This window comes from Terrapene carolina, unplaced genomic scaffold (genome assembly GCF_002925995.2).
Source record: "Terrapene carolina triunguis isolate 2854851 unplaced genomic scaffold, T_m_triunguis-2.0 Scaffold714, whole genome shotgun sequence".
Classification (NCBI taxonomy): domain Eukaryota; kingdom Metazoa; phylum Chordata; order Testudines; family Emydidae; genus Terrapene; species Terrapene triunguis.
In genome coordinates, this window is record NW_020665065.1 from 8,289,395 (window position 1) to 8,315,839 (window position 26,445).

The 26,445-nt window shown below is 40.2% G+C and overlaps 1 protein-coding gene across 1 annotated transcript; it reads left to right on the top strand.

The window, feature by feature from the left end:
- CUNH1orf159 (chromosome unknown C1orf159 homolog) lies at positions 1–26,093 on the top strand. Its single transcript, XM_026660135.2, has 9 exons — positions 1–25; positions 7,774–7,864; positions 10,244–10,319; positions 12,762–12,866; positions 14,221–14,286; positions 16,164–16,298; positions 21,391–21,416; positions 21,943–21,973; positions 24,538–26,093. The coding sequence occupies exons 2-9, from the start codon at positions 7,793–7,795 to the stop codon at positions 24,633–24,635; spliced, it is 609 nt and encodes a 202-aa protein (XP_026515920.1). The 5' UTR covers positions 1–25; positions 7,774–7,792; the 3' UTR covers positions 24,636–26,093.
- The last annotated feature ends 352 nt before the right edge of the window (positions 26,094–26,445 follow it).

Consider the following 26,445-nt stretch of genomic DNA (forward strand, 5'->3'; position numbering starts at 1 on the left):
GCGGCTCTGGAGGTTCCTCACTCAGGTGAGGGGGTGGCTGTGGAGAGGGGCTTGAATCCCTCCTGGGCCTGCAGGGTTTGAACCCCCCTCCCCGGGGTGCAGAGTCACTCCGATGCCCGGGCGATACTCCGCTGTTGCCCCTGTGCCCCGTGCTCTGGGGGCTCAGGCCTGCCGGGTCCCCCAGCGTGGGGGGCGAAGGAGAGGGCTCGGGCTCCCCCGCATCCTGGGGTGTAGAAAGAGGGGGCGATGAGGGCTCAGGCCCCCCTCATTCTCTGGGGTGGGGGGCCAAAGGCTCTGCCTCCCACTGCAGTCGGGGGGGAGACCAAAGCCCCCATATTTTGTGGGGGACAAGTCGGAGTGAAGGCTAAGGGCCCCCATCTTCTATACTTCAGGGAGACAACAAGAGGATGGGGAATGACTAATATCCCTTTTTTCCTTTGGTGGGATGAGGCGTGAGGAGGAGAAATGCCCCAGTGTCTCTTCTTGTAACTCCCCCCCCATATACTCACCTTTTTTAAGGGGGACAGTGGGGGACACATATTTGGGATTCAAATGGCCCTGGTGCCTTGTCCCGTAACCCCCCTCAATACACCCACCTTTCTGGGCGTGGGGGGGCTCACATTTTTGGGATTAATTTTACCGGGCTTTGTTCAACCTAGTTTAATCAGAATGAAGAAGGCTTAAAAAGTAAACTAAGCTTGAATGTGACTTAAAATTTGGCATTAAAACAGGCACGGCAAAAATTATTCATTTTAGGATTCTTCTAAAAAAACCAAAATCTTAATAAAAACAAATGCCTGTCTTAACACTAGTAATTAGTGAAATTCCTGCAATGGGAAGGGGAAGTTGCACAAAGGTTTCAAAGCTGCAGACAGAAAATAGCTTGTTGTAATATATTTAGCAAGCAATGTGAACCACAGAAAAATAGGGGGTGTGGAGAATACATTCCCTGGCAAAGAAGCTACTGTACATTTTAACTCGGGGAGCAGTTGCAGCGTTTTGGTATGCAAGGGGAAGCCAAGAAAATAGAAATCTCTTTTCTTCCCAATCCTTACAAATAAATTATGTAAAATCAGATCTCTACCAAATCTAAGACAAGGAAATGCCCACATTTTTAGGCTGATTTGACAGTACAGAATCTCTCCAATGAAAGAATTTTTGTAATGTTCTTCTTAAGAAAAAAAACCCCACTTTTTCAAATTATCATAGTTTGGTAGTCCTGGATTTTAGGTTTTGTTTTCAGGAATTACTTTTTGAAGTGTGTTTACCAGTTTAATCTCTTTAATTGCACAAGAGCAGGCTTAGTACGTATCTAAAAGCATTTCTAAAGCACCTGTAACTGGAGTATGTAACTATACTTTGGCAACAAAACACTGCCAACATTAATTTCTCTCATCAAACTTTGAAGGTAGCAGTAACAATTGTCATTGTAGAAGCAGTTATTGCAAACTTCTGGCTGACTGAACAATGATGGCAGTTTTGGGTCACCCAGTGGCTGCTTTAGGCACGTTCGAACCATGTAACTAACTCCTTTTCAGTAGAAACAAGGCGTAAAGTGAGTGTAACTTTCCACTCTTGTAGATGGAATGAGGGTCTGTTTCAATGCTTACAGGAGGCCTCACATATACTTAGGTCAACTCTGTAGGTCCCAACTAAACTAGCACTGTCCTTATCATGGGTATGTGTTAGAAGGGCAGGAAAAACAGGTAAGAGAAGCTGGAAAAACAAGTCCTTTTTTAAGAAAGCTTTCCTTTGTAAGGGATTGTGATAAGCACAGCCCAAATAATTGCCTGTCCTTCTACTGTGTAGGTGTCTTGCTACATGTATTTGCAATATGAATGAGAACCTAGCAGTACACCATGTTAAATTCCTCCTTCCTGAATAAAAAGCGTTTATGGAAGATCCAGTACTTCAGTATGAACCTCTGAAAAATTTGGTAAGTGAGAGTTTTTTGGCCTTTGCAAGTATGTGGTTTATGAAACTGGGATCTAATTTATTTTGCCTGTATGATATCCTGACAGTTACGAGCAACTAAAGGTCAGAACTAAAAATGCATTTGGCAGCAGAATGGAGATGATAAAATTTCAAAATCTTATCTGATAACTGAATCCACCTGAAATGTATGCACCAAATTTCTACCACCCATTCCCTTCCTTTTTTTTTTTTTTTTTTGTTTGACCTGTATCTGGAAAAAAACAAACAAACTTGCGGATACAATTCTTTCATAATACTTAGTCCTGCTGTGAGTGCAGGGGACTGGACTAGATGACCTCTTGAGGTCCTTTCTGATTCTATGATTCTAATACTGGACACAATGCTAAAAATACACCTATGCTAGTATAACTAATGACTATCCTTAATTTGTTTTGTTATTTTTAATAAACCTTGAGTTACAGAAGCACCTCTGCATCCAGGAAAGGGATAATTTTCTGGTTGTCAGGCTACAAGAGCCAAATAAATACTGCTGAGTAAAAATGTAAAGCATGTAGCTCATGCCTATTCGAGCACATGAGATCAGAGCTGACAATAACTTAAGGTTTTAGTTTTTATTTTTAGCATTTTATGATAGGAAGTATCTAATGTTTAAGGATATGATTCTGTCATTGAGGTCACGGATTCCGTGGCTTTCCGGGACTACTTCTGGGGCAGAGCCAGAGCAGCTAGCCGGTGGTCAGCGCTGGGCAGAGCGGTGGCTGCCCAGTCAACCCCGGGGCCACTGAAACAGCTGACCAGCCACTGCAACAGTTGGCCAGCGGTCAGCCCTGGGGCTGCCAAACAACTGACCAGAGGTCAGCCTCAGGCCCGCCAGAGCAACGGTTCTCAGCCCACCAGAGCAGCAGCTGAGGTTGGGTCAGCCCCCTGGGGGCTGGAGCAGCAGTGATCGGCCCCTGCCCCAGGAGCAGCGGCAGGGCTGGAGCAGCTGCAAACCCCGGCAGCACTCTGTTTGCCTCCCCTCTTTCTCCCCCCCTGGGTATTTTAGGAAAAGTCAGGGACAGGTCGCAGGCTTCCATGAATTTTTGCTTATTGCCTGCGACCTGTCCCTGACTTTTACTAAAAATACTGTGACAGAAACTTATCCTTACTAATGTTTAATTGTAATATCTGTGTTTTCAAAATAAAGGATGTTGGCACTTATGGTCTGGGCTCCAATTTGCGTGTCCTTTTTTTTTTTAAACCGAAAGTGAAAGTCCTGCCAAATGTAGTACTCACCAGAGAACTGTTTTTCTAATTTGCTTAAACAACAAGGAGTCTGGTGGCACCTTAAAGACTAACATGGAGAGAAGGGAGTTACTTCGCAAGTGGAGAACCAGTGTTGACAGGGCCAATTCAATCAGGGTGCTTGTAATTTGTTTCATTATGCATTATATTCTGAATAAGCTATCTCCTCCTGTTATAATGTCATTCTAAAGTCAACAGTATTACATTTCTGATTGCATAGGGGATGCAGTGTCTTTTCCCTCTAGTCTTTTCCCTCTGGTCAAGTGCTGACCATGGTGTTAGTAATAAGCCTATTAGTATTTGATAGCTAAAGGCCCATGTAAAATGAGATGCATGGTCTTGATTTATATTCTAGTGGATGGATGTCCACAGCACAAACTACTATCAAAGTTGGTGCCCTATTTGGCTGTCTTGCACTTTGATTAGCATGGAGAATGAACTACTTACTACAAGCTGTCTTTGCACAAGGGACCCAAACACTGGCAGCAAAGTTTAAGGAACTTTGCATATGTTTTACCTGTTTTATTAATAACAAATTTGAGTTTCTAATTCTGTCTGACTCCTTTCATGAGCGTTACTTTTCATTTAAACAAAATATATGATGTTACCAGCATCGCTTCACTGAATGTCCTATGCCTAATCCGATCAAGTATTCTTAATATATTTACAGGTTTCCACTCTTCTGCATTTATTTGCTAATAGATATTTCTATGAGCAAATATTGGTTCAAATAAAATATAAAAGATGCCTTTATAGTTTGAGAGGGAGAAAGATCAATTCACTGGAAAGATTCAAAGGCATTTTTATCCAATGTCCTATTTCTGCTGGAACAGCTGCAGGAAAGATGTTCTATTTCACTACAATCATTAGCAGCTGTGAACAAGTAGCTGTCCGTAAATGTAATTGTCTCACTGTTGATTAGTACTCTAATGTATTTCAGGGATGGAAATACAAGAGGTGTGTGGAACCTATACCATAAACTTGTGTCCAACAAGAATGAGTACCAGTCATTCTGAAAGCATCTAGTTACTGATGTTTTCTTGTGCAGAAGATATTAAAATGTTCTTTCCTGAAAGATAAATATATTTAGATGACAGGAAAATACTTATTTAAATAAATAGTTTTCTTCTCTGACTCTCCAATATTTAACTTTAGTATACTAATGAAGCAAGTATTGACAGACATTTGTGTGTAGAGTCCAAAGTGATGAAAAATTGATCAGCATCTGACTATAACAGCTGAGGACATTTTCTCAGTGGAAGTCATATATAATCAAAGAGGCAATATTTACCTTTTTGAGGAGCGTGAGGTATAGAAGATAGACAAATTCTGTTTCTGAGAGTTGGATGTATTAATGAAACTCAAAATATTAAAGCTATAAACACTGTCAACATGCTTTTTAAAGCTATACAATTGATTGCAGTGTTGAACTGCCTCGAAAAGTACCAAGAGTAGTGTTGTCTCCCCTGTGTCTGTTTATAGCAGCTGAAAATGTGGCCTAAAGTGCACGTGTCCTTTGTATGTAGCTCTATAAGTAGTCCATGTGATGAATATATTTTGGAGTCAAGTGTTTAAAAATGAGAAACTGGTCTACCACCACCTGAAAATTCTAGGGTACATGCTTCCTTATAGCCCACAAGGAACTTGGATTTGGTTTTGGTAACAGTCTGGGCAATAGACCAAACTATTTTTTTTTTAATCTTATGACATTTTTGGATCTTGTTTGTCCATTGCACTGTGAGTTACAAGCGAAGGCTTTAAAACTTTTTGTTTATTATAAAAACATGGAAAACATAGGCTATTTTAAACTGGAATATTTTTCCACAAGGTAGGTCATTTTGAAATGTTTACCCTTGCCTTGTGATAAAACCCATGTAATCTCCATTATTCCATTTTCTTACTAGAGGGAATTTTGTCACTCAGACTTGACCACTGGATGCATCTCATCTATAGTATTAGTGTACTGGTACTTTATTTTGCCTTTCACCGGTACGATTGAATTTCTAGACTCTTGTCACAGTAAGAGGACATTAAACTAAATCCTATGGAGTCTTGTTATTGAAAGGCTTTATACTTGAAACAAAGCTGCATCTACATACTCAAAGTAGAATTATTCTTAGGATTTGTATAACCATTTTACATTTTGATAATACCAAACAAAGATTAATATTCAGAACACCCTTATGAGGATAGGTAAGTGTGATCTCTATTTACAAATGTGTAAATTGAGGAGGGGGAAATTGAGTGTCTTGCCCAAGGCTGTACAAGAAATAAGTGGCAGAGGCAGTATTATTATTTAGGATTTGTTGGCACCTGTTTCTATACTCTAATCTCTAGACAAGCTGTCTTCTTAAGTAATCTCAGAAGAATGTTGATAATTGAGGTTTTGATTAAAACTAGCGATTGAAGTTTCAAACATGCTGTTGAATAATATACCTTATTTTCACCAGTGGTTTGGGGACCTATTTGTGAATTACAAATTTATTTCCATCCTACCCTAAAGATGTCCAATTTTGTAATCCCCAAATCTGAATCTTTTCCAATCCTTTCAAATGCACTTTTTCTTCTGACGTATCTCCCCTCAATAGCCCATTTTATAGTTTGAGGTGACCCAAAGATCTCCCTTCCTAATGCAGTGCATTCAGCATGCGCTTCATAACGTAGAAGCAAGATGTGCGTAACTGTCGTTCATGAGGTTCATTAATTCTTTGTTATAAATGTCTCATTTTGGAGAACCATCTTGTTCATGGGGGATACATACACTTTGTCTCCAAATACTGTAATCTCACCAGTAACAGCAAGTCTAATCAAGTGCTCAATCTTTTCCTGGAGTCTTCAATTATCAGTGTCAGATAGTGCCAAGTACATAATGATCTTGAACTGACTGCTTATCATTTGGCAGTGGTGCCACTTTATTCATGTGTGTAAATTTAAATTTGAACTAATGGAATTGTGGAAGTTGTTGAATTGACACCACTGGAGACTTGACATTCTTTGATGTCCACAGTACCAGGTAGCACGCTGTGTAGTCTTTTCCCCACTTTGCTCTGCCCGTGTGCTTAAATCATCCCTGACTGGAGGGACCTCTTCTAGGAGGAAGAGAGGAGTGTGATCTCCATAGCCCATTCAAGTCCTCAGTCTCTAGGTCTGAAAGAGCTGTGAAGGGGGCTAATTATAGTAGTGGTCACTGTGAGGGGTGGACCCTTTTCCTAACAAGACTACCAAACCGTTTGGTCCAATTTTTGGAGTTAGGGACAAGAAGTATGTCTGACTACTTTATCGTTTGGTATTAACAGAAAGACTTATGAAAGTTAAGATTTAAGGAGGTTTTCTCTCAATATAGAAGTCAAATTTGTTTAACATGGTTTATGTGGATTCCTTTAGCTTTTTTTTTTTTTTATAATTGGTCGACGTTGCATTACGTGACTCATAGTAATTCGGTAATATCATAAATTATTTTAAAATTCACCCACAGGATCCTTTTTACGCAACAACACTTCAATAACTACTTTCGGTTTATTAAATGACGCTGAAGGCCCATCTGGAGCTTTCAGCCTGCAGTCATCATTTTTAACTTTTTCTTCTTATTAAACTTCAATCGGGAGGTCTTTTATGTTTCCTCTGAAATACTTTCCCTGCAGGTAGGCTGCTTTGAAAGTTTATTTTTTTCATAGTATTTCAGAGGAAAATGGGTCTGGCTACCACACACTGTATTGCCTGTAGAGTGTTTCGATAACATGGTGATAACATAGCAAATGTTTGAACAGCACAGTCAGATCAAGGAGTTGAGGATACGGTTTTTGGTTAGCTAAACTTTATTAGGACTGGGAGAAGGGGATTGACTTCCATTAGGGTCATTTTGGGCCTGGCTGGAAAAAGTGGGGAAGAGAAGACACATGTATGTAACAATAGTTTGAAAAACTACATTCTGCTTTATATGGAGATAGTTTCAAAATAATCTAATTTAAATTATTGCGGCCAGAAATCCTAACTAGCTAAACTTTTAATGTTGCATCTTAACTTGTAAACTTTACGAAGACTTCAGGTCTCTGTGCTGGGGAGAATAACTATGGCATTACCTTTCTGAAGGGCTGTTACTCTGTATCCTGATACGAATCCTTTGCAGTTCAGTGCTGCAGCCAGAGGAGTCGGTGGTGGTTGTGGGCAGGTTTATCAGCGATGGTGCCAGGCAGTAACTGTTCGTATTGCAATCCCATTGATTTTTAGATCATGGGTGTGGAATAGTCTCTGCATAGCCCTGTTTGGAGCAGACTGATAAGGCTCCTTGTTTCCTAGCAACCACACAGTCTGCCATATCCAGAAACCTGCCCCTCTGCAGCTGGAGTGAAAATTCTGAGTGTCTCAAATTTGTACCTTTAAACAAGGTAAGTCTTTCTCCTCTGAGACGCTGAATATAAAAGCCTTTGTGTTCAGTTAAAATTAACATTTCATCAGAAGTTTGTTTTGGATGCAGACAGAGAGAGAGAGAGAGAGAGAGAGATTCTATCTTCTTTGTCCTTAATATAGTGTTCCATTCTCTCTCTTTTTATTTAGACATTTCTCATTCCTGGGCATGGCAATGTCATATATCCTTTTCCTAACTAGACTCATAACTGAAGTTACAAGCAAATCCACTGAAAGTTTGGTATGTATTATATGTCATAGCTCTGCATGAAATTTCATTCTGCTATGAATGAAATGGAGTTAAAATTGCCTGTTTATATGCTAAATTATCTTAAGAAGGAAGTGGGGGTTTTCCCCCTTAAAATGCTGTTTATAGAAGATTTTCTGATCACAAGAAAAGCAGCACACCCAGAACTTGCCTGTAAAAATTAATATCAGCTTTTCCTTCCTCCAAGCAGCGTTTGCTGCCAATGAGCAATATGGTAGGTTGACGGAGCAAATCGTGCCCAACAGGAATGAAGATCTAGCCCCCAAAATTGCAGTATTGATTGGATGCTCTGTCTAGACAATTTGGCAACTTTTGAGGGTGAACTTGTTCTGAAGACTGCCTGTCAAAGCTTTGACTCCCCCCTGCCCTGACACAAACCCACTGGCTAGAAGACATGCAGCTGGTCACACTCTGAAAAACATAGATAATCATGATTTTGAAAGCTTTTAATCTTTCTAGCTGCTTGGCAGTACAATAGCTACAAAAGTAGTCCAAAATATGGAAACCCAAAATCAACTTTAAAAAGCTGCCCATGGTTACAGGAAACTGCTGCTGCCTATTACACAGTGAATGGGCAGAAATTTATAACCTGTCTCCAGGACAGTTTGACCTACAAGCCTTTGTATGTACCAAGCTGCCTATTTTCTCATTGACTGTGAGCCTTTCTGGTTCTTTAGTGTTCCCTGACTTCCCCTCCCACACTCGACTAACTGGGTGAAGTCTGCCGCAGTCATTACAAGTTTGATTATCTCAACCAGGTCAGGGATGAATGATACACTCTTCCTGATATCCTTGAACCTCATCACTTGCGTGATTAATTGATGACTGCCTGTAATAACAAATACTGTGCTGGGTTGGTTTAGACTGACTTTGACCCTTTAGCCATTAGCTTGGATACTAGCCTGATCTTGTGTTACTTTCCACCAAGCTCAGTGAATCTGTGAGTTTTGAGACTTGAACACCTTGGTATTTTTGAGAAAAAAAAATCAGATTTAATAAAACTGCAAAGTTCCTGGCTCCCACCTCTGTGCTCAGTCCACTAGCCCATATTGTTTCAGAACATTTTTTTTTAGCCCCATGAGGAAGAGGTTGTGTAGCTTAAATGACACTCTCATGCATTGCAACATGGATATCCAGAGACAGAATGGCTTTTCTGTAAGGGAGGAGTTATGATCGTAGTATCTGTTTTGCAAAACCACACATTTTTATTTTTAAAATTTGGCATCTGGTGTTTGGCTTGTTTACATGAATATGAAGTGCTCTAATGAGTGCTTTCACTTTATAGTACTGACATCCTAACAGTGAGAGAGTTTTTTTTTTATAACTGAGTTCTACTGTCGCTGCATATAAATGTCAAAAAGAGAGCAGTTTTATTCAAGGCGCTGTTTCACAGGAGATTGGTTTTTGCCATGATTCTGACATGCATTATATTTTTCACCTACAATATTAATGCAAATCTCCCTTTTCTAAAGGTGCTGTCTGAAATTAGGAAACTCCAATGCAAATGTGAAGTTTAATCAAAAATCAGCCTTATTCTCACTTTGGAGTATGGGGGAGGAATGAGGACCCTCAGATCTGTGCACAGAGGAGACCTAGCTTAGCTGTCTCTGCAGCAGTCCCCCTAGAGCCCACAGAGCACTCTCTGCTAGTCTAAGATCTGTGCAGGTGAAAGCAATGAGGACTAAGTGAGACAAGGTAGACATGCATCATCCCGCACATTTACTATGGAGTCCCCTTTCTGGTGGGGATTCTCTTTCGCAGAGGGTTTCTGGGACAGCTGTGTCCCTGGGGAGTCCCTCGGGCTACCAGGAGTTAGAGCTGCTGTGAAGCACAGACCCTCACCATGGATGATCCTGGCCTCCTGTCCCCCTGGAATCTGCAGCTTTTTGAGTGGTCCTATGGCCTGTTCTGTAAGGGCCAAAGAAAATGATTAGGGAAAATGGCAACCATGCTGAGATCTTCTCCTCCAGGGTTTTACCTCAGGAGAGAGTGATCCAGCCCATGGAGATGAACTGTACACTGTTCTAGAAAAGTTGGCAAGTGCTTTTACAAAGTGATTCTATGAGGTCCCATCCAAAATCAACACTGACATGTACCTTCTTTTACATTTGTTCGCAAAGCCCTAATTTGGGCAGTTGCTGACTGGTCAAAATGATCTCATTGATGTAATCCAACCTGTTCTGTATCCTCTACTGCTGATTATTAAAAATTGACAATGAAGTGTTCATTGATACAGTTTCAGCTGCCCCTGTAATTTGTTCCTTTTTCATTAGTATGTACTGGATAAGATTGAGCTGTGTTTTTAATAAAGCCAAGAGCTGTGGGAAATGTGCTGTAATGTTTTCTTTTTAGGTTTCACAGCCAGAATGCTGTATGGATGTATTGGATGCTAACAGCACCTGCCCAGTCACTAACCAGTGCAGTCCAGGTAGTGTCTTTGTCCAAGAGAAATTCCCAGAGCATTTTTCTGTAGCCAGTGGCAAAACACAGAAGCTAATTAATTAGGGAAGGAAAGAAAAGTTACCGTACACATGCATCTTGAGGAATGTTCTCTGTATGAACACATGTAACTCTCATCAATTCTCATGGAAACTGTATGCTCACATGGGGAGGATAGTAGCCTGGCATTGCTGAACTTTTTCTTCAGTTTTCACATACCATAAAGTGGTATGATACAAAGTGTACTATAAATTAATATTTACAAGCACATGTGATACAAAAATACAGTAATATACAGCTAAGGGGGTGGGAAGAAAGACTTGAGCCATGGCTAATATGATGCAAATGTACTATCTCTTATTACCAGGAAATGATGTGGGTTCCCTTTTGTGCCACTTAAAGCAGACTTTCAGAGAAATAGTAGTTGATTTCCCACCTCCTTTTATCATTCTCCAACAATGCCAAGAGAAAAGATGATCTAATGTTTGTAAAAATCCACCTTTGTTTAAGGTGAAGTGGAAAGCTTTAAAAAATAACCAAACTGTTCTAGACTCAAGATCGGTAAGATAACATATATGCTTCAATATTACTGATTCTTTGTAGAACTAAAGAATTGAAAATCACGTTTTTTCTTTCTTATGACTAAAACCATGGGTTCTGTCTTTTCCTCATATTAAATATTAAAAGGTATCTTAAGGTTCATTATTTTTCTAAGCTAAATGCTTTGCTGCTCAGTTACTTAAACATTACATGATTACTACATTCATTTCTGTTCTTAAATGATCTGAGATGTGGCACAAACTGTTGTCCATAAATCTTATAGATTCACATCTTCTTGCATCATGCTATAAATGTTAAACTACTGAAATCTTGGTGTCAGATAAAATACTTTGTTGCTTTCTTCTTATTTACTATAGAAAGGCTTTGCCCTTACAGTGGGTGTGTTTGTGTTTAGATTAAATGTCAGGTGTAATTTATTACTAAGAGCATCAAATGTGCAGCTTCCCTCGGAGGAAAACCTACCAGCAGAGCTGTTTTCCAATCAGTGCTTTACTAATAGTGTGCTTCATGGAATAATTGATTCCAGTTTGGCTAAAGGCTGTGGAGGACTGGATTTTAGCCTACATACTGAGTTTTTGCTTTAGAATCTAGACCAGGGGTCGGCAACGTTTGGCACACAGCTCGCCAGGGTAAGCACCCTGGCGGGCCGGGCCAGTTTATTTACCTGCTGACGCAGCAGGTGCGGCCGATCGTGGCCCCCACTCGCCGCGGTTCGCCGTCCCGGGCCAATGGGGGCGGCGGGAAGCCACGGCCAGCACATCCCTCGCCCGCGCCGCTTCTCACCGCCCCCATTGGCCCAGGACTGCGAACCGCGGCGAGTGGGGGCCGCGATCAGCCGAACCTGCCGCGTCAGCAGGTAAATAAACTGGCCCGGCCCGCCAGGGTGCTTACCTTGGCGAGCCGCGTGCCAAACGTTGCCAACCCCTGATCTAGACTGTAACACGATTTAGCAGGAATATCCTTCTAATCATCCGGCTCCTGGGTCATAAGACACAGAATGAAGCCACTACTGCTTTATTCTATTAAATAAAGTTAGTGCTGAAGACGTGCCTTAACTTTTTTTCCTGTCTTATCAAAGATAGAAACTTGTGCCTTTAAACATAAATTGAGAGACACATGATATCAATGAAGACACAAATTTAATCAGTTTTCAGCCTTCATTGGTAGGATGGCTGATATAAAAGACCCCACTTACCTGTCATGGAATAGTTTAAACAGGATTGAGTCCTTGTATGCAAACTATACAATACCAAAGAAGTTTGGGCAATAGAAAAATACTGTATTATAGGCCAACTTCATATTGTTCGTTACTAGCCCTCGAGTGACTGACAGGGTTGAGTCCAATATATCCTGATGCAGGAGCTCCTTTACTGGTTCTTAGCATCTTTATGCCTCTCTCTCTACCTTAGCTTGTGATATAATACACAGACGTGGTCTTAAATCTTGTTTTAGCCGGATGGGGACCCGGAGAGGGCAGGAAAAATATAAGCAGGGAGATTCCTTCTTTTCTGGGAGTTTTTAAGGGATGGCATGGAGGGATTGGAAAATTTTCCTGTTTTTCATAATTTAAAAAACTAAATGGTGAATGGAGCTACATGAAAATAACCTCCTAGCATGTGCTTGCTTGTAACTGATTTCTCCTTAATGTCCTTTATATGTAGGATAACACCTTGTTTCCTTGTTGCAGCAGGCGCATTAGAAATTAAAGCTTTTTTTTTTTTTTTTTTTTTTTGGTGTAGTATGGTAGTAAGTAAGAGACATTTTATGCAGGAAGCCTGTGTTCTCAGATGCTTGATTCTGGAGACTAGAAGGATGTTCCTGACATTTCTCATGCCATTTACAGCTCAGTGTACATTTTGTTCTTGTGCAGGTTGTTACAGAGAGTGGAATGAGGATGGGAGTAGCAGTTGCATTAAATGCAAGAATGAAACCACTTCTGTTGCGTCAACTTACAATCTGACCGATTGTAGAAATAGTAAGTCATCTGCCATCCGCGGTCCAGTTTTTTTTTTTTTTTTGCACTGGGGCCTCTTTATACACATTCAGTTCAACCAAGACTGTCCCGTAAAAGATTCTGAGGATTTCCATTCCTAGTTTTCTTCTCTGAAATTTCCATCATTCTCAGAGCCCCTACTGTACCTTTTGGGTGACAACCCCTTCAAAACCCGTCAGAACTTTCCTGAAATCAACCAGTAGAGGCACACTGTAGAGCAGTGTGAGGCACAGCATCCCGTAATCTATGATCTTTTGTCTCCTAATCTTCTTTAGACACCTTTTGTTTACACATTAGAACAGGGGTAGGTAACCTATGGCACGTGTGCCGAAGGCGGCACACAAGCTGATTTTCAGTGGCACTCACACTGCCCGGGTCCTGGCCACCGGTCCAGGGGGGTTCTGCATTTTAATTTAATTTTAAATGAAGCTTCTTGAACATTTTAAAAACCTTATTTACTTTAAATACAACAATAGTTTATATATTATAGCTTTATAGAAAGAGCCCTTCTAAAAACGTTAAAATGTATTACTGGCACGCGAAACCTTAAATTAGAGTGACTAAATGAAGACTTGGCACACCACTTCTGAAAGGTTGCCGACCCCTGTATTAGAATATCTGATCTTTACAATCAAATGCAATATCCAACCCATATCTTTCTGTGGCTTTTAAGAACTCTCAGTATCCGTAACATGCAGAACTCAAACAAATACCAAAATGTGTTGTTGTTTTTTAAGAACAAACAAACTTGCATCAGACAAATAATTAACATTGAATTTCTTGAATGATTTAATCACTATTTTCAGAAACAGGCATTTACCATAGGCACATACTAAGGATTCCTTCAGACCTCAAATAGCTCTTTTATTCGGGAAGCTGGACTGCACTATCCCATATGTAAGAGGCCCCATTTCTCATTTTTGTTCTCCTCTGAGTAGGGTGATCAGACAGCAAAGTGAAAAATCAGGATGGGGGTGGGGGGTAATAGGAGCCTATATAAGAAAAAGACCCAAAATCGGGACTGTCCCTATAAAATCGGGACATCTGGTCACCCTACCTCTGAGCAGTCCATTTCATTTAATTAATAAATTGTTTAGCAAAACTAGCGGAAGAGCTTGAGAGGCTTCCTGTAAGGGCAATGCAGTAATGAACACTTTTGCCAGAAGAGGGTGATCATGCGCCTCTTCTTTATTTCTCCCGGGAAGTGGTAGGGGCGCTGTTATCTCATGAGAGAAACCAGGCATCAGATATGATATGATGGCTTATGTCACTCAAAACCTTTTCTAAAGCTGCGCTGAATTTAATGCTTCATAAAAATGCATTTTTCCCCATATAGCTGGTACCAGAGGAATGAATTTTCAAATGAATATAAGTACCGTAACCCCCTTTCTACAGAATATAGGTAAGTAAATGGAATTGTCTTGTATTGGGGGGTAGCCACTCTAGAGCTTTTCCTGTTGTCATCTGCACACACTTGACAACATAGCATTTGATACAATCTCGGTGAGATGTTTTCTCCCATATTTTTAAGTGTAGCAGCCATTTTAGAGTTGTTAATTATTCGAGACTGTAGGAGTTTTTATGATGTTTTTTTAAAAAGCCAAATTTTGAGATAACTGCACTTCTTCTGCCGGATGGTGTTTGGTCATGATGCATTTTGCTCAGAGAGAAACAGTTATGCCAGTTACTTGCCAGCTGATTTTTAAACCTGATGCTGCAGCAAGTGTTGTGGGATTTTTTTTGGTATGCCAGTTGCCAATTCTAATTAGACCTGATGCCTGATGACTTTGACTGGCTGTTCTAGGGCTTGAAACTTTTTGTTTCTGGAGCTGGTTGTAAACTATACCAGTTACTTCAACTTCACTCCTTACATGTATTGTTTCACTTGTACTGCAAGCAAATATAAATTGAAAATAATTAGATTGCTGAAGTATGGCCCACTACTGGAGGTAAGATCCCAGACAAGGTGATTCAGTGATCTGCTCTAGAATAACCACTTACTGTGAATGCTCATGAAGTGAGAGCGTAAATGGTATAGCCATTAACAAGATTCACATATAGTTGGATGCTATACAAGCTCCTTCCAGACAGCTCTGCCAGTGCACGTAAATCTTGACCTGCAGCACCTCTTGCTATTGTATCCCTGTATTTCTCTGGCAGAGCCCACCGGAGATGCCCTGTTGTGTTATTTTATGATCTGCACAGAAGGGGAGTGGGGGCTCTTGGATGTGAGTGAGCCTCATGATTCCTGGTTTCGCAATCAAGTTCTAATTCATTTATGAGTATAAAACAAGTGCTGCTTATTTCCTTTTATACTACGTGTGATGTAATAGAGGTAAATCGCCTTTGCATCTGGCCCTGTGAAACTTGTACCCAAATGGTAAAGAAGAAGAGCTATCCTGCCCAGGGAAACTGAGGACTAATATATAGCTTTTTTAAAAAAAAGGAATTGCAAGATCTAGGGAATAGCTTTGGGAACTTAAGACAATCTATGTAGTGTTATACTAAAAATCTCACTATGCCAAGTGTTTAAAATCTCATTTAACATCTTTTGTCCCTGACCTTGAATGAAGCAAATTAAAAACAGAATGAAGCCAGAATTTGTACTGAAGTAAAGTCTTTGTATTCCATTTACAGTAAATACCAGAGATGTGGTGTATCTGCTGTTTCTGTGTCCGGAACACAAGAATTTCAGCATTCCTCTGCTTCGTAAAATAAATCTATGCCACCTCATGTGATCATGACCTTAAACAAAATAAGTTAAGCAAATTGAGCAAATGTTCTGGAGAAATTTTTTTGCTAGTTTCTATCTTCCCTTTGAGGTATTACAGATTGGTCATTTTGAAGGCAGAATACCAGATTTAATGACCAATGGCCTGACTCAATCCTGTATTGGGCAATTTAAATTTACCTTAAGTATTCTTATTATTTTGGTTACCAATCCACTTTTGTTCAATGCCTGGCAACCGCAGGTTTGAAAAGGATAAAGAAGGAAACACTTGGGACAATAATCTGTGGATATCTTCAGGAAAACATAATTAAAATAGTGTAGGTAGAGGCTAAAACACAGGAAAATTAGTATTGGAGGATGTTTCCTAATAATTTTGATGAGGTTTTCTGTTTGATATTTTGATACACAAAAGAAATGTTCTTCTCTCATCTAAATGTAAGCAAGTTTACTCTGTATTCTCTATAGCAGTGATGGGAGAATAAATCCCTTTGCCCCTTGTATCTTAGTGGTTTCTAGTAAATAACCGGCTATTTCCTCTGATTTCACAGGGGGCCCAGAAGTGGCAGCCTCTCTCATTTTAGGGACATTCTTCATCAGCTTATTCCTGATACTGTCTGTGGCTTCATTCTTCTACCTCAAACGTGCCAATAAACTTCCAAATATGTTCTACAGAAGAAATAAAGGTAAAGTGTTTCTTAGTCATTCTCCGTTTCATCATTTATTTACAGTTTAGCTGGGAATTTGAGAGAAGGCCAAAACCTTTTCCATATGTTTTAGAGTTCCATGTTCTACATTATTTTTAATGTACATATTGTAATCTGTTCTGTGCACTTCTGTACTGGAACCAGTGCAGTCCTACATATGTGTAAATGAACTGGAAAAAGAGGTAAACAGTGAGGTGGCAACATTTGCAGATGATACAAAATTACTCAAAATAGTTAAGTCCAACGCGAACAGTTACAAAGGGATCTCACAAAACTGGGTGACTGGGCAGATGAAATTCATTGTTGATAAATGCAAAGTCATGCACATTGGAAAACATAATCTCAACTATACATACAAAATAATGGTGTCTAAATTAGGTATTACCACTGAAGAAAGAGATCTTGAAGTCATTGTGGATAGTTCTCTGAAAACATCCACTCAATGTGCAGTGGCCATTAAAAAAGCTAACAATGATAGGAACCATTAGGAAAGGGATAGATAAAACCATAAATATCATCATATCACTCTATAAATCCATGGTATGCCCACACACTGAGCACTGCATGCAGTTCTGGTTGACCCTTCTCAAAAAAGATATATTAGAAATGGAAAAAGTACAGAGAAGGGCAACAAAAATGATTAAGGTATGGGTTCTAGATAGACTTATGTGTCATGTGTGGGAGGAGCCGGTGGTCATGGTACATGTAGGTACCAATGACATAGGGAAGGATAGGAGAGAGGTCCTGGAGGCCAAATTTAGCCTGCCAGGTAAGGGATTGAAGTCCAGGACCTCTATGGTAGCATTCTCTGAAATGCTTCCAGTTCCACGCGCAGGGTGAGTTAGACAGGCAGAACTGAAGGGTCTCAATGCGTGGATGAGATGATCGTGTAGGGAGGAGGGGTTACGATTTATTAGGAACTGGGGAAACTTTTGGGAAAGTGGGAGCCTATATAGGAAGGATGGGCTCCACCTAACCCAAAATGGAACCAGATTGCTGGCACTTAAAATTAAAAAGACCGCAGAGCAGTTTTTAAACTAAGGGCTGGGGGAAAGCCGACAGGTGCAGAGGAGCACGTGGTTCGAACAGACACATCCCTTAGAGGGAGGATCTATGAATGGAGATTCTCTATGTCCTAGTAAGGAGGAGAGGATGGAAAATGATAAAATACAGGTAGGATCTGATGAGAAACAGTCAAATGAAAAGAAAGGCCCATTCAATTACATCATGTAATGGCAGACAGCTAAAAAGTGACAGGCTTTTTAAGTGCTTATATACAAATGCTAGAAGTCTAAATAATAAGATGGATGAACTAGAGCGCCTCATATTAAATGATACTGATATAAAAGGCATCACAGAAACTTGATGGAATGAGGATAATCAATGGGACACAATAATACTTTCCAATACTAATATTGGAAAGACAGAACAGGTCGTGCTGGTCAGGGAGAGGCACTATATGTGAAAGAAAGCATAGAATCAAATAATTTTAAAATCTTAAATTAACCAAACTGTACCATAGAATCTCTGTGGATAGTAATTCCATGCTCTAATAATAAGACTATCACACTAGGGATATATTACCGACCACCTGACCAGGATGGTGATAATGACTACGAAATGCTCAGGGAGAGTAGAGACGCTATTAAAATAAAAAACTCAATAATAATGAGGGATTTCAACTTTCCCCCATATTGACTGGGTACATGTCACCTCAGGACGAGATGCGGAGATAAAGTTTCTTGACACCTTAAATGACTGCTTCTTGGAGCAGCTAGTTCTGGAACCCACAAGAGGAGAGGCAATTCTTGATTTAGTCCTAAGTGGAGCACAGGATCTGGTTCAAGAGGTGAATATAGCTGGACCTCTCGGTAACAGTGACCATAAATTTAATTATATTAACATCCCTGTGGTGGGGAAAACACCACAGCAGCGCAATACTGTAGCATTTAATTTCAGAGTGTGGGAGTACACAAAATTGAGGAAGTTAGAAATTAAAAGGTACAGTGCAAAAAGTGAAATCCCTGCAAGCTGCACAGTCAACCTGTGGAATTCCTTGCCAGAGGATGTTGTGAAGGCCAAGATTATAACAGGGTTCAAAAAAGAACTAGATAAGTTCATGTAGGATAGGTCCATCAATGACTATTAGCCAGGATGGACAGGGATGGTGTCCCTAGCCTCTGTTTGCCAGAAGCTGGGAATGGGTGACAGGGGATGGATCACTTAATGCTTACCTGTTCTGTTCATTCCCTTTGGGGCACCTGGCATTGGCTACAGTCGGAAGACAGGATACTGGGCTACATGCACCTTTGGTCTGACCCAATATGGCTGTTCTTATGTTCTTATGAACAGCTTCCATATGAGGAGAGATTAAAAAGACAAGGACTGCTCAGCCTGGAAAAGGAATGACGAAGGGAGGATATGATAGAGGTCTATAAAATCATGAATGGTGTGGAAAAAGTGACTTGGGAAGTGTTATTTACCCCTTCACATAACACAAGAACCGGGGTCACCCAATGAAATTAATAGGCAGCAGATTTAAAACAAACAAAAGGAAGTACATCTTCACACAACGCACAGTCAACCTGTGAAACTTGTTGCCGGGGGATGTTGTGAAGGCCAAAACCACAAATAGATTAAAAAAATAATTAGGTAAGTTCATCAGGAGGATAGGTCCATCAATGGTTATTAGCCAAGATGGTCAGGGATGCAACTCCTCTGGGTGTCCCTAGGCCTCTGACTGCCAGATGCTGGGAGTGGATAACGGGATGGATCACTTGATGATTGCCCTATTCTGTTAATTTCATTTGAATCATCTGACATTGTCCCCTGTCAGAAGACAGGATACTGGGCTAGAAAGGTTTTGGAATCTCTGTCATTGGAGGTTTTTAAGAGCAGGTTAGACAATCACCTGTCAGGGAAGGTCAAGATAATACTTAGTCCTGCCTTGAATGCAGGGGACTGGACTAGAAGACCTCTCAAGGTCCCTTCCAGTCCTATGATTTTATGGACCATTGTTGTGACCCAGAATGGTCATTCTTATGTTCTTATACATGGAGTAAACACTTCCTCTGCACTCTATGTATATTTTTTGTGGCAATACAGAACTTATCTATTTTCAGTTTAGTTTTTGCATGGATGCTTCTTGTGCAGCATCAGTGACTAACACCAGTTGAATTATTTTATGGTTTCAAAGGGTCCAACAATCCAGCCCTTCGCATTAGATGGTACTAAATGGTCTATATCTAGGGTACACACTAATGCTATGTGGACAGGCAGCATTTTTAGAGAATTTGACAATAATACTTTTCATCCGAGGCACTCCAAGCACTTTGGAAAGTTTTATTAAGCCCCACAACACTGTTGTTTTATACCAGCTTTACAGATAGGGAAACTGATGCACAGAAGGACAAGGGATTTACCCAAGATGCGGCAGCAGCAGCAGAATTAGGAAGAGAACCAAAGATTCCTGGTTATTCCTCTGCTCTAACCACTACACTTGCCTCTGTGTTTCACGTGGGATTATTTGGGAGCCCCAGAAACAGAGGAATGACACGTTTTATGACAGGAATTCTTTCATTTTATTGCGAGCTCTCCCCTGCCCACCATTGGTTTCTGCTTTTGTAGAACAATATTGGAAAGAAATGTAAATCTGAAATGCAGCTGTGTAGCTATAATCTAATGAGCTGAATTCATCCCTGTGGTAACTCATGAAAGCCAGTAGAATTATACCAGGTATAAATTTTGCCCAATATGTAATTTTTATGGAGTCAGCTGGATTTTTCACACTCTCTCTTCAGTTGCAGAATCTGTGTAAAACAATTCTGTGTACATTATTGCACCCTAACCTTTCCTGGTCAGGGAGCAAGTGTGTAAATATAATGTAGCTCAACTTCTGCACAGTAAATTTTGAAATAATATAGAAATGTATCTGTATTTCTCTACTTGTCCCGACCCCTTCTCTGTCAACCCCACATGTAATAGCTGCCACTTAAGAGGTTCTACCAGTTTAACAATGAGCTACTCTTAGTCAGATCCATCCACTGATCAGCTGGGTACCCCCTCACCTCGATTTAGCTTCTAACAGAGCCAATTCAAAACAAGACAGTCTCAACAGAAATCAGTAAATAAGAGCAATACACAAGCAAGGAGGAACGTGAGATCAAAGTGACACGTAACCTTAATTGCATAGCACAGTTCCAGTGAATTTGGTGGCACTTAATATAAAGTGTACAATAATAGACACCTAGATGCTAAGCTATTTTGTGCTAAAGAAACTGTTAGTATCATGAAAACTGACAAATTGAAACCTGTTTTTACAAGTTTCTTTCAATAGATTTAGGTACCACAGGTCTTCCTTTGGGTGTTTATAAGTGGGTCAAGAGCTATCATGCTGTGACATCTAATCTGGCAGGTCACCAAACTTGTGCTGTTTAACAACATCTAGACTAGAATTTCCACTTTTTGTGCTGCTAGTTCCCTTTTGTGCTAACATGTCACAATGTTGAAACCGAGGTTTTTATCTGAGGGAGAAGAGTTAAGAGCCTACTGGAGGGAATCTCTTAGGATTTCTGCCAGGCTGAATTTCATTTTGCCTGGCTATTTGCTTTGTTGTCAGTAAAGGTTGGTATCTCCCAGTTTCTTCTGCTGCTTCTGACTGCTATATCCTTCTATCTCCACACCATTTGCTGCCTTCACGCACTGACAGCTAGCTTCTACTGCTTTCCTTCCATGGCAGCTCCTTCAAAGCAAAGTGATGCTCCGGTGGCCTCCTCAGGGAGCAAAATAAGAACTGATTTAACCCTGTAAAAATAACTGTTTCCTGGAGAGCTTGAGAATCCTGTGTCCTTAATGCACAAAAGCATCTTCTGGGCAACGTGCTCTGATTTCCAAATACTCTTGTACGGATGTCTCCTCCAAAGCAATGGAGGGAGAATTCTCCCTCGAGTGTTGGTTGGGATATTGGACCTATCAGATTGTTCATTGTGAAGAATTTCTACAATACATAAGCAATTGAAGCAAACAGTTCCAACCTTTTAGAACAATAATGGCCTGTCTCTTTCCCCTTTAGCATCAGTTCTGCAGCCCAGTGAAACAGTAAGTAAAATCATTCCTTCTAACGGACATAAACACATCTTTCAAATAGTGTTAATTATTTATAGGGATACTGTCAGGTCACATTTTTGGCCCAAACTAGAATTTTATAGAAATGAAACTGTTACAAAACCTAAACTAAAAAGAACTGTCCCTGAATTACTTTTAAAAATTCCAATCAGAACCATTTAAAACAGATATTCCCCTGCAGTTTTTATAGCCCAAACTTTGCAGCATTGTATTGGCATACAAGAAATTGGCAGCAGAATTGACTAAAAAAGTAAAGCGAGTCTCACAAGTTTGTTGTCCATCCCGAGAAAAATGCAAAAGTAAACACAGCATTAATAATGAGAAAATAGATTTTTTAGAATTTATATTAAATTTGATTCTTTTAAGGAGTTGGTAGCACAAGTGAGGGCATTTTGCTTATTACAAATAATTGTAACCTTAGTGTCCACTTCTAATTTCTGTAATATTAGAAAATGCAAAGATCTTTTATATTTGACTTGATCCTTATTCTGTTCTGCAGGCATCAATGATACCTCCACCTACTTCTTCAGGTAAGGATCTGTTCCATGTTTGAGGGATCCTTAAATTTTCCTGTGAATATTTTCACCTCTTAACAACTTGCTCTGGTAGCTTTTTTGTTTCTTTGTCCTTGTTAGCTTGTAGTTAAGAAATACAAAACTACCTAGCAATATCCCCCAAAATCTGAATCTCATTGTGGAAGTGCCAGGAATACCCAGTAAGTACAGATATATGTATCTATATAAACAAACTCCAAAATTCAAACTACAAAGTCTGTTCAGGGGACAGAAGTGTGACAATGTCTGTAATATTAGCATTTGTTAATCGGGTGTCATTTCAGTAATTAACATGGACAACTACATTATCTAGTAGAAATGCTGCTTCCTTAATGGTATCTTTGGCAGCTAGGCGATAGATGACTTAGAAAGAGATGGATGAGTGTTCAGGTTTTCAGAGGTGTTCAAAAAATGAATTATTCAGAGTGGGACATGTTTTGAGGGCTGGAACATCTTGAGGATTCTTGGGTGGCTCATTTTCAGGCTCACTGGATTGAATGTCACACCTCTTGAAACAAATGACACTTACATGGTGTTTGGAACATGAAAATTGTGCAGGAGTTGGCAGAGTTGTTTTAATAAGCATGAAAAGTTCAGGCAGTAACCCGTTCTCTGGATTGGTGCTCATCTAACCGGTCCTTTTTCGTTCTTTCTTTTTAAATGCACGTCCTTTCAAGTAGTGCTGAGTGTATGATTAAATAATCCATTCTAGGGATGCCTTTATTTATTCTTAAGAAACCTCTCCTGAGAATTGCAGGAAAAAAGCAGACACACAGGCCACCAAAAAAAGCATCAGTACGCTAACAAATATTATTCTCAAAGCTGTAGCTGTCTGTGATGCTGATGTGCAAACAAGAAAGCTTAATGAAACAGAATCATATTGGCTACTTCTCCATTCAGAACATGGGAGAGGGTGAAATCAATCACTCTTTGTCAAATAAAAACGTAAGCAAGTTTCAAGTATTTCTGAAAACAGTGCACAGTTAAAAGCAAATTCAGTGATACGTAACATTGCAAATATTACAAAACGGTATTTGCTTATTTCACATGTAGGTATCAAAGAAACTTGTACTGCCTAATAGGGTATATCCAATTATTTAATCAGGACACTACTGAAAACTAGTCTATGCTTTACAGTAGAACCTCAGAATTACGCACATCTCGGGAATGGAGGTTGTTCGTAACTCTGAACAGTTCGTAACTCTGAACAAAATGTTATGGTTGTTCTTTCAAAAGTTTACAACTGAACATTGACTTAATACAGCTTTGAAACTTTACTATGCAAAAAAAAAATGCTGCTTTTAACCATGTTCATTTAAATGAAACAAGCACAGAAACAGTTTCCTTAACTTGTCAATTTTTTTAAACTTCCCTTTATTTTTTTTAGTTGTTTATGTTTAACAGTACTGTACTGTATTTGCTCTTTTTTTGTTTTTTGTTTTTGTTCTCTGCTGCTGCCTGATTGTGTACTTCTGGTTCCAAATGAGGTGTGTGGTTGACTGGTCAGTTTGTAACTCTGGTGTTTGTAACTCTGCAATTCTACTGTATATGCCTGATCTGTGTACTCTGAAGACAATGACAAAACTCCTATTGACTTTAAAGGAAGACCAATCAAGCCTTCCAGGAACTGGGTAAAATGTTGGGGGAGGAGGATGTTAAACAAGCCAATTTTTTTTAAACAAGCCAAACTGTTTACTTTCATTGTGTGGGTGTATGCGGATTATTTTTAAATCTAAAATGCAAGAATTAAGATTTAAATCTTTATTACCACAATCTTAATTTTAGGCCTTCCTGCAGGCAGCATGCTGACTCTAAGGCTACGGCTACACTACGAGGCTTTTAGCGACAAGGCTGTGTTGCTACAACCATGCCGCTAAAAGGCTCGTAGCGTAGCTGCTGCCAACAAAAAGCTCTCCAGAGCTCTTCTGCTGACAAAAAAACTTCCACCGCCCCACAAGCGGCAGCAGCGTTGTTGGCAGGAGAGCGCTGTTCACACCAGCGCTTTTCGTCAGAAAAACTTTTGTCGTTTGGCGGTGTGTGTATGGTTTTTTTTTAACACCCCTGAACAACAAAAGTTTTGCCAATGAAGTGCCAGTGTAGACAAAGCCCTTGTCTGAATTTGTTTTGGGCTTCAGGGAGATATAATCTGATAGAGCCAGAAACTCCTGTATTCTAATCTTGGCTCTGACCCTGAGACCCTGACTGGGAGCAAGTGTCTTAGCCTCTCTGCCTTGGTTTTTTATAGCCATAAAACATGAATAATATGTGGCTTATCTTTGTAAGGCTGAAAATGGAAATAATAATGGAAACACTGGTATCCAATGAGCACCCAATTCAATAAGTAACTAAAGTGCTTCCTTCAGAAGAGGTGTATTAGTGGGCTTTCTTAATATTTAGTCATCGGTCGAATTTTCTTCTCTATATTCTAGAACAACAATAGCCACTTTCGGATCATTGGCTGACTTGTTTAATTATGAATTAGTTATGAAGCCGTGACTAGATAGCAGTTGCTAACTGTGTGTCTGTACCCACCCTTTCAGTTCGAAAGCCACGCTACGTCAGACGAGAGCGATCGTTAGTGATGTCTGCATCCACCGCTATGATCCCTTCTGCAGAAACCAGGGTCAGCAATGTTTAGCCTTCAAAACTTACCTGAGGACTTAGTAAATATGCACAGTGTTGGCGAAACTTTCTGTAGCCACTGGAATGCCAGGAAAATGTCAGGAGCCGCTAACCGAAAAACAAGCCGAGCCACTGTGTCAAATGGGTTTGTGCCAAACGTGGACAGAGGAGTTGAACTAATGCAAACATGATGACTATAGGATATATCCAGTTCTGTGAACTGCTTTGATGGGCTTGAAAAGCCCTTTTCCAGCTCTGTGGTTTCATTTGTCTCCTAACAGAAGCTATGTTAAAATCTGCAAAGAATCTGCCTTTTTTGGAACACTTTCAGCTTTGGCAAGATCCTTTTTCCTTCATTGTGGTCAGCTGTCTGGCTGTGGAGGAGAAGCCCTCAGTGCAGCACGTCAACACGGAGTTTTGGAGGTGGGCTTGTTTAAAGGACACGTTTGTAAATGTTAACTCTAAGTGCCATGGCTTTAATGCTGCAGGAAAATACAAATGTATTTTACATGAAGTATCTCAATGCAAAAATTGATGCCTTCAGAAGCATCTTCTTCAGCTTCTTAGTCATAGAGGACCATGGTTTTTAACTGTAGGTTTAGACCCACCTGTCTCCAGATATTGTCATCCTAAGTGCTGCTGAAGTCTGTGGTCAGTATGGGTCTGATCCAAAGCCCATGAAGTTGATGGAAGTTTCTCCAGTGAATTTCATGGATGTTTAGATCAGGCCCTACGTGAGGATCCATTTGCTGTGGCTTTGTGGTTGATAAGCTGCTATTTCTGCCCCACTGAGACACCCAGCCTTCCCTCATTCCAGCGTTTCATGAGGGTGGCTGTTGCGGTCTAAAGGAAGGCACACTCTCTAAGCTAGGTTGAGCCACCCTGAGCACTTACACACATTGATTTCAACTGGAGTTGTCATGGGAATTCTCACCAACACAAGTAAGGGTTTCCCCAATCTAATCCTCCATGCACATAAGGCCTACAGATCAGCACCTTAGCCTTTGAGTTCCCCCACACACCACCTGCCTTTGTTTAAACCTCACTATCACAATGGATTCTTTAGAGGAAATGACTCATGGTGGATTTTTGTCACCAGCCAGTGGTAGCCATCATGATTTCAAGAACACAACAATTGATTCTTATCTTTAAAAATGCTAAAGTAGCTGTCTCTGGCCAATGTGACACCACTGTGGAGAGTGTAAACCTCATGATTCAGATATCCTCTCTGCCTCCGGCCAGAGGCTTGTTCAAAGCTATAGAGTAAGGTTTGGGATGGGGGCAGGGAGGAGCTACTAGTCTTTTTTATTGGATATCTATTTTATGCACATTTTAATGCAGTGTAAACTGTTTGCATTTCTTTCCTGAGAATGGAAGAATGGAGAATTTTGCAGCTTTCCTCCAGTGAGGTCAAAGACAGTGGGGCTAAAGAGGAAACTATGAAGGAGCAGGGCCTGCTAGCCACACACATTGAATCACTTTGACGCCCCTGTTTGATTAAATCCAACCTAGTTTTAATTGCTGTTTTTTCTGTCTGCTAAAACTTAACAGCCACAGTAAGTCAGGCCGTTTGAGAGGGGAAGCTTCCATTCTTGAGTACTGTATGTGTATAGTTTGTCTATTCCCAAACCAGGAGGTAGCAGTTTTGCCAGTTACTTTTTATGTCTGTTCTCTATGTATCAATAGGATTTACCTCTGATACAAATGACATTTTGAGGTGGTAGGAAGACATAGGGGCTATGAACTGACAAAGTGTCGGAAACAACTTAACTTTATAGGAGAAAGAAGTAACTATGCAATGATACAATGCAAAGATATTACATCTT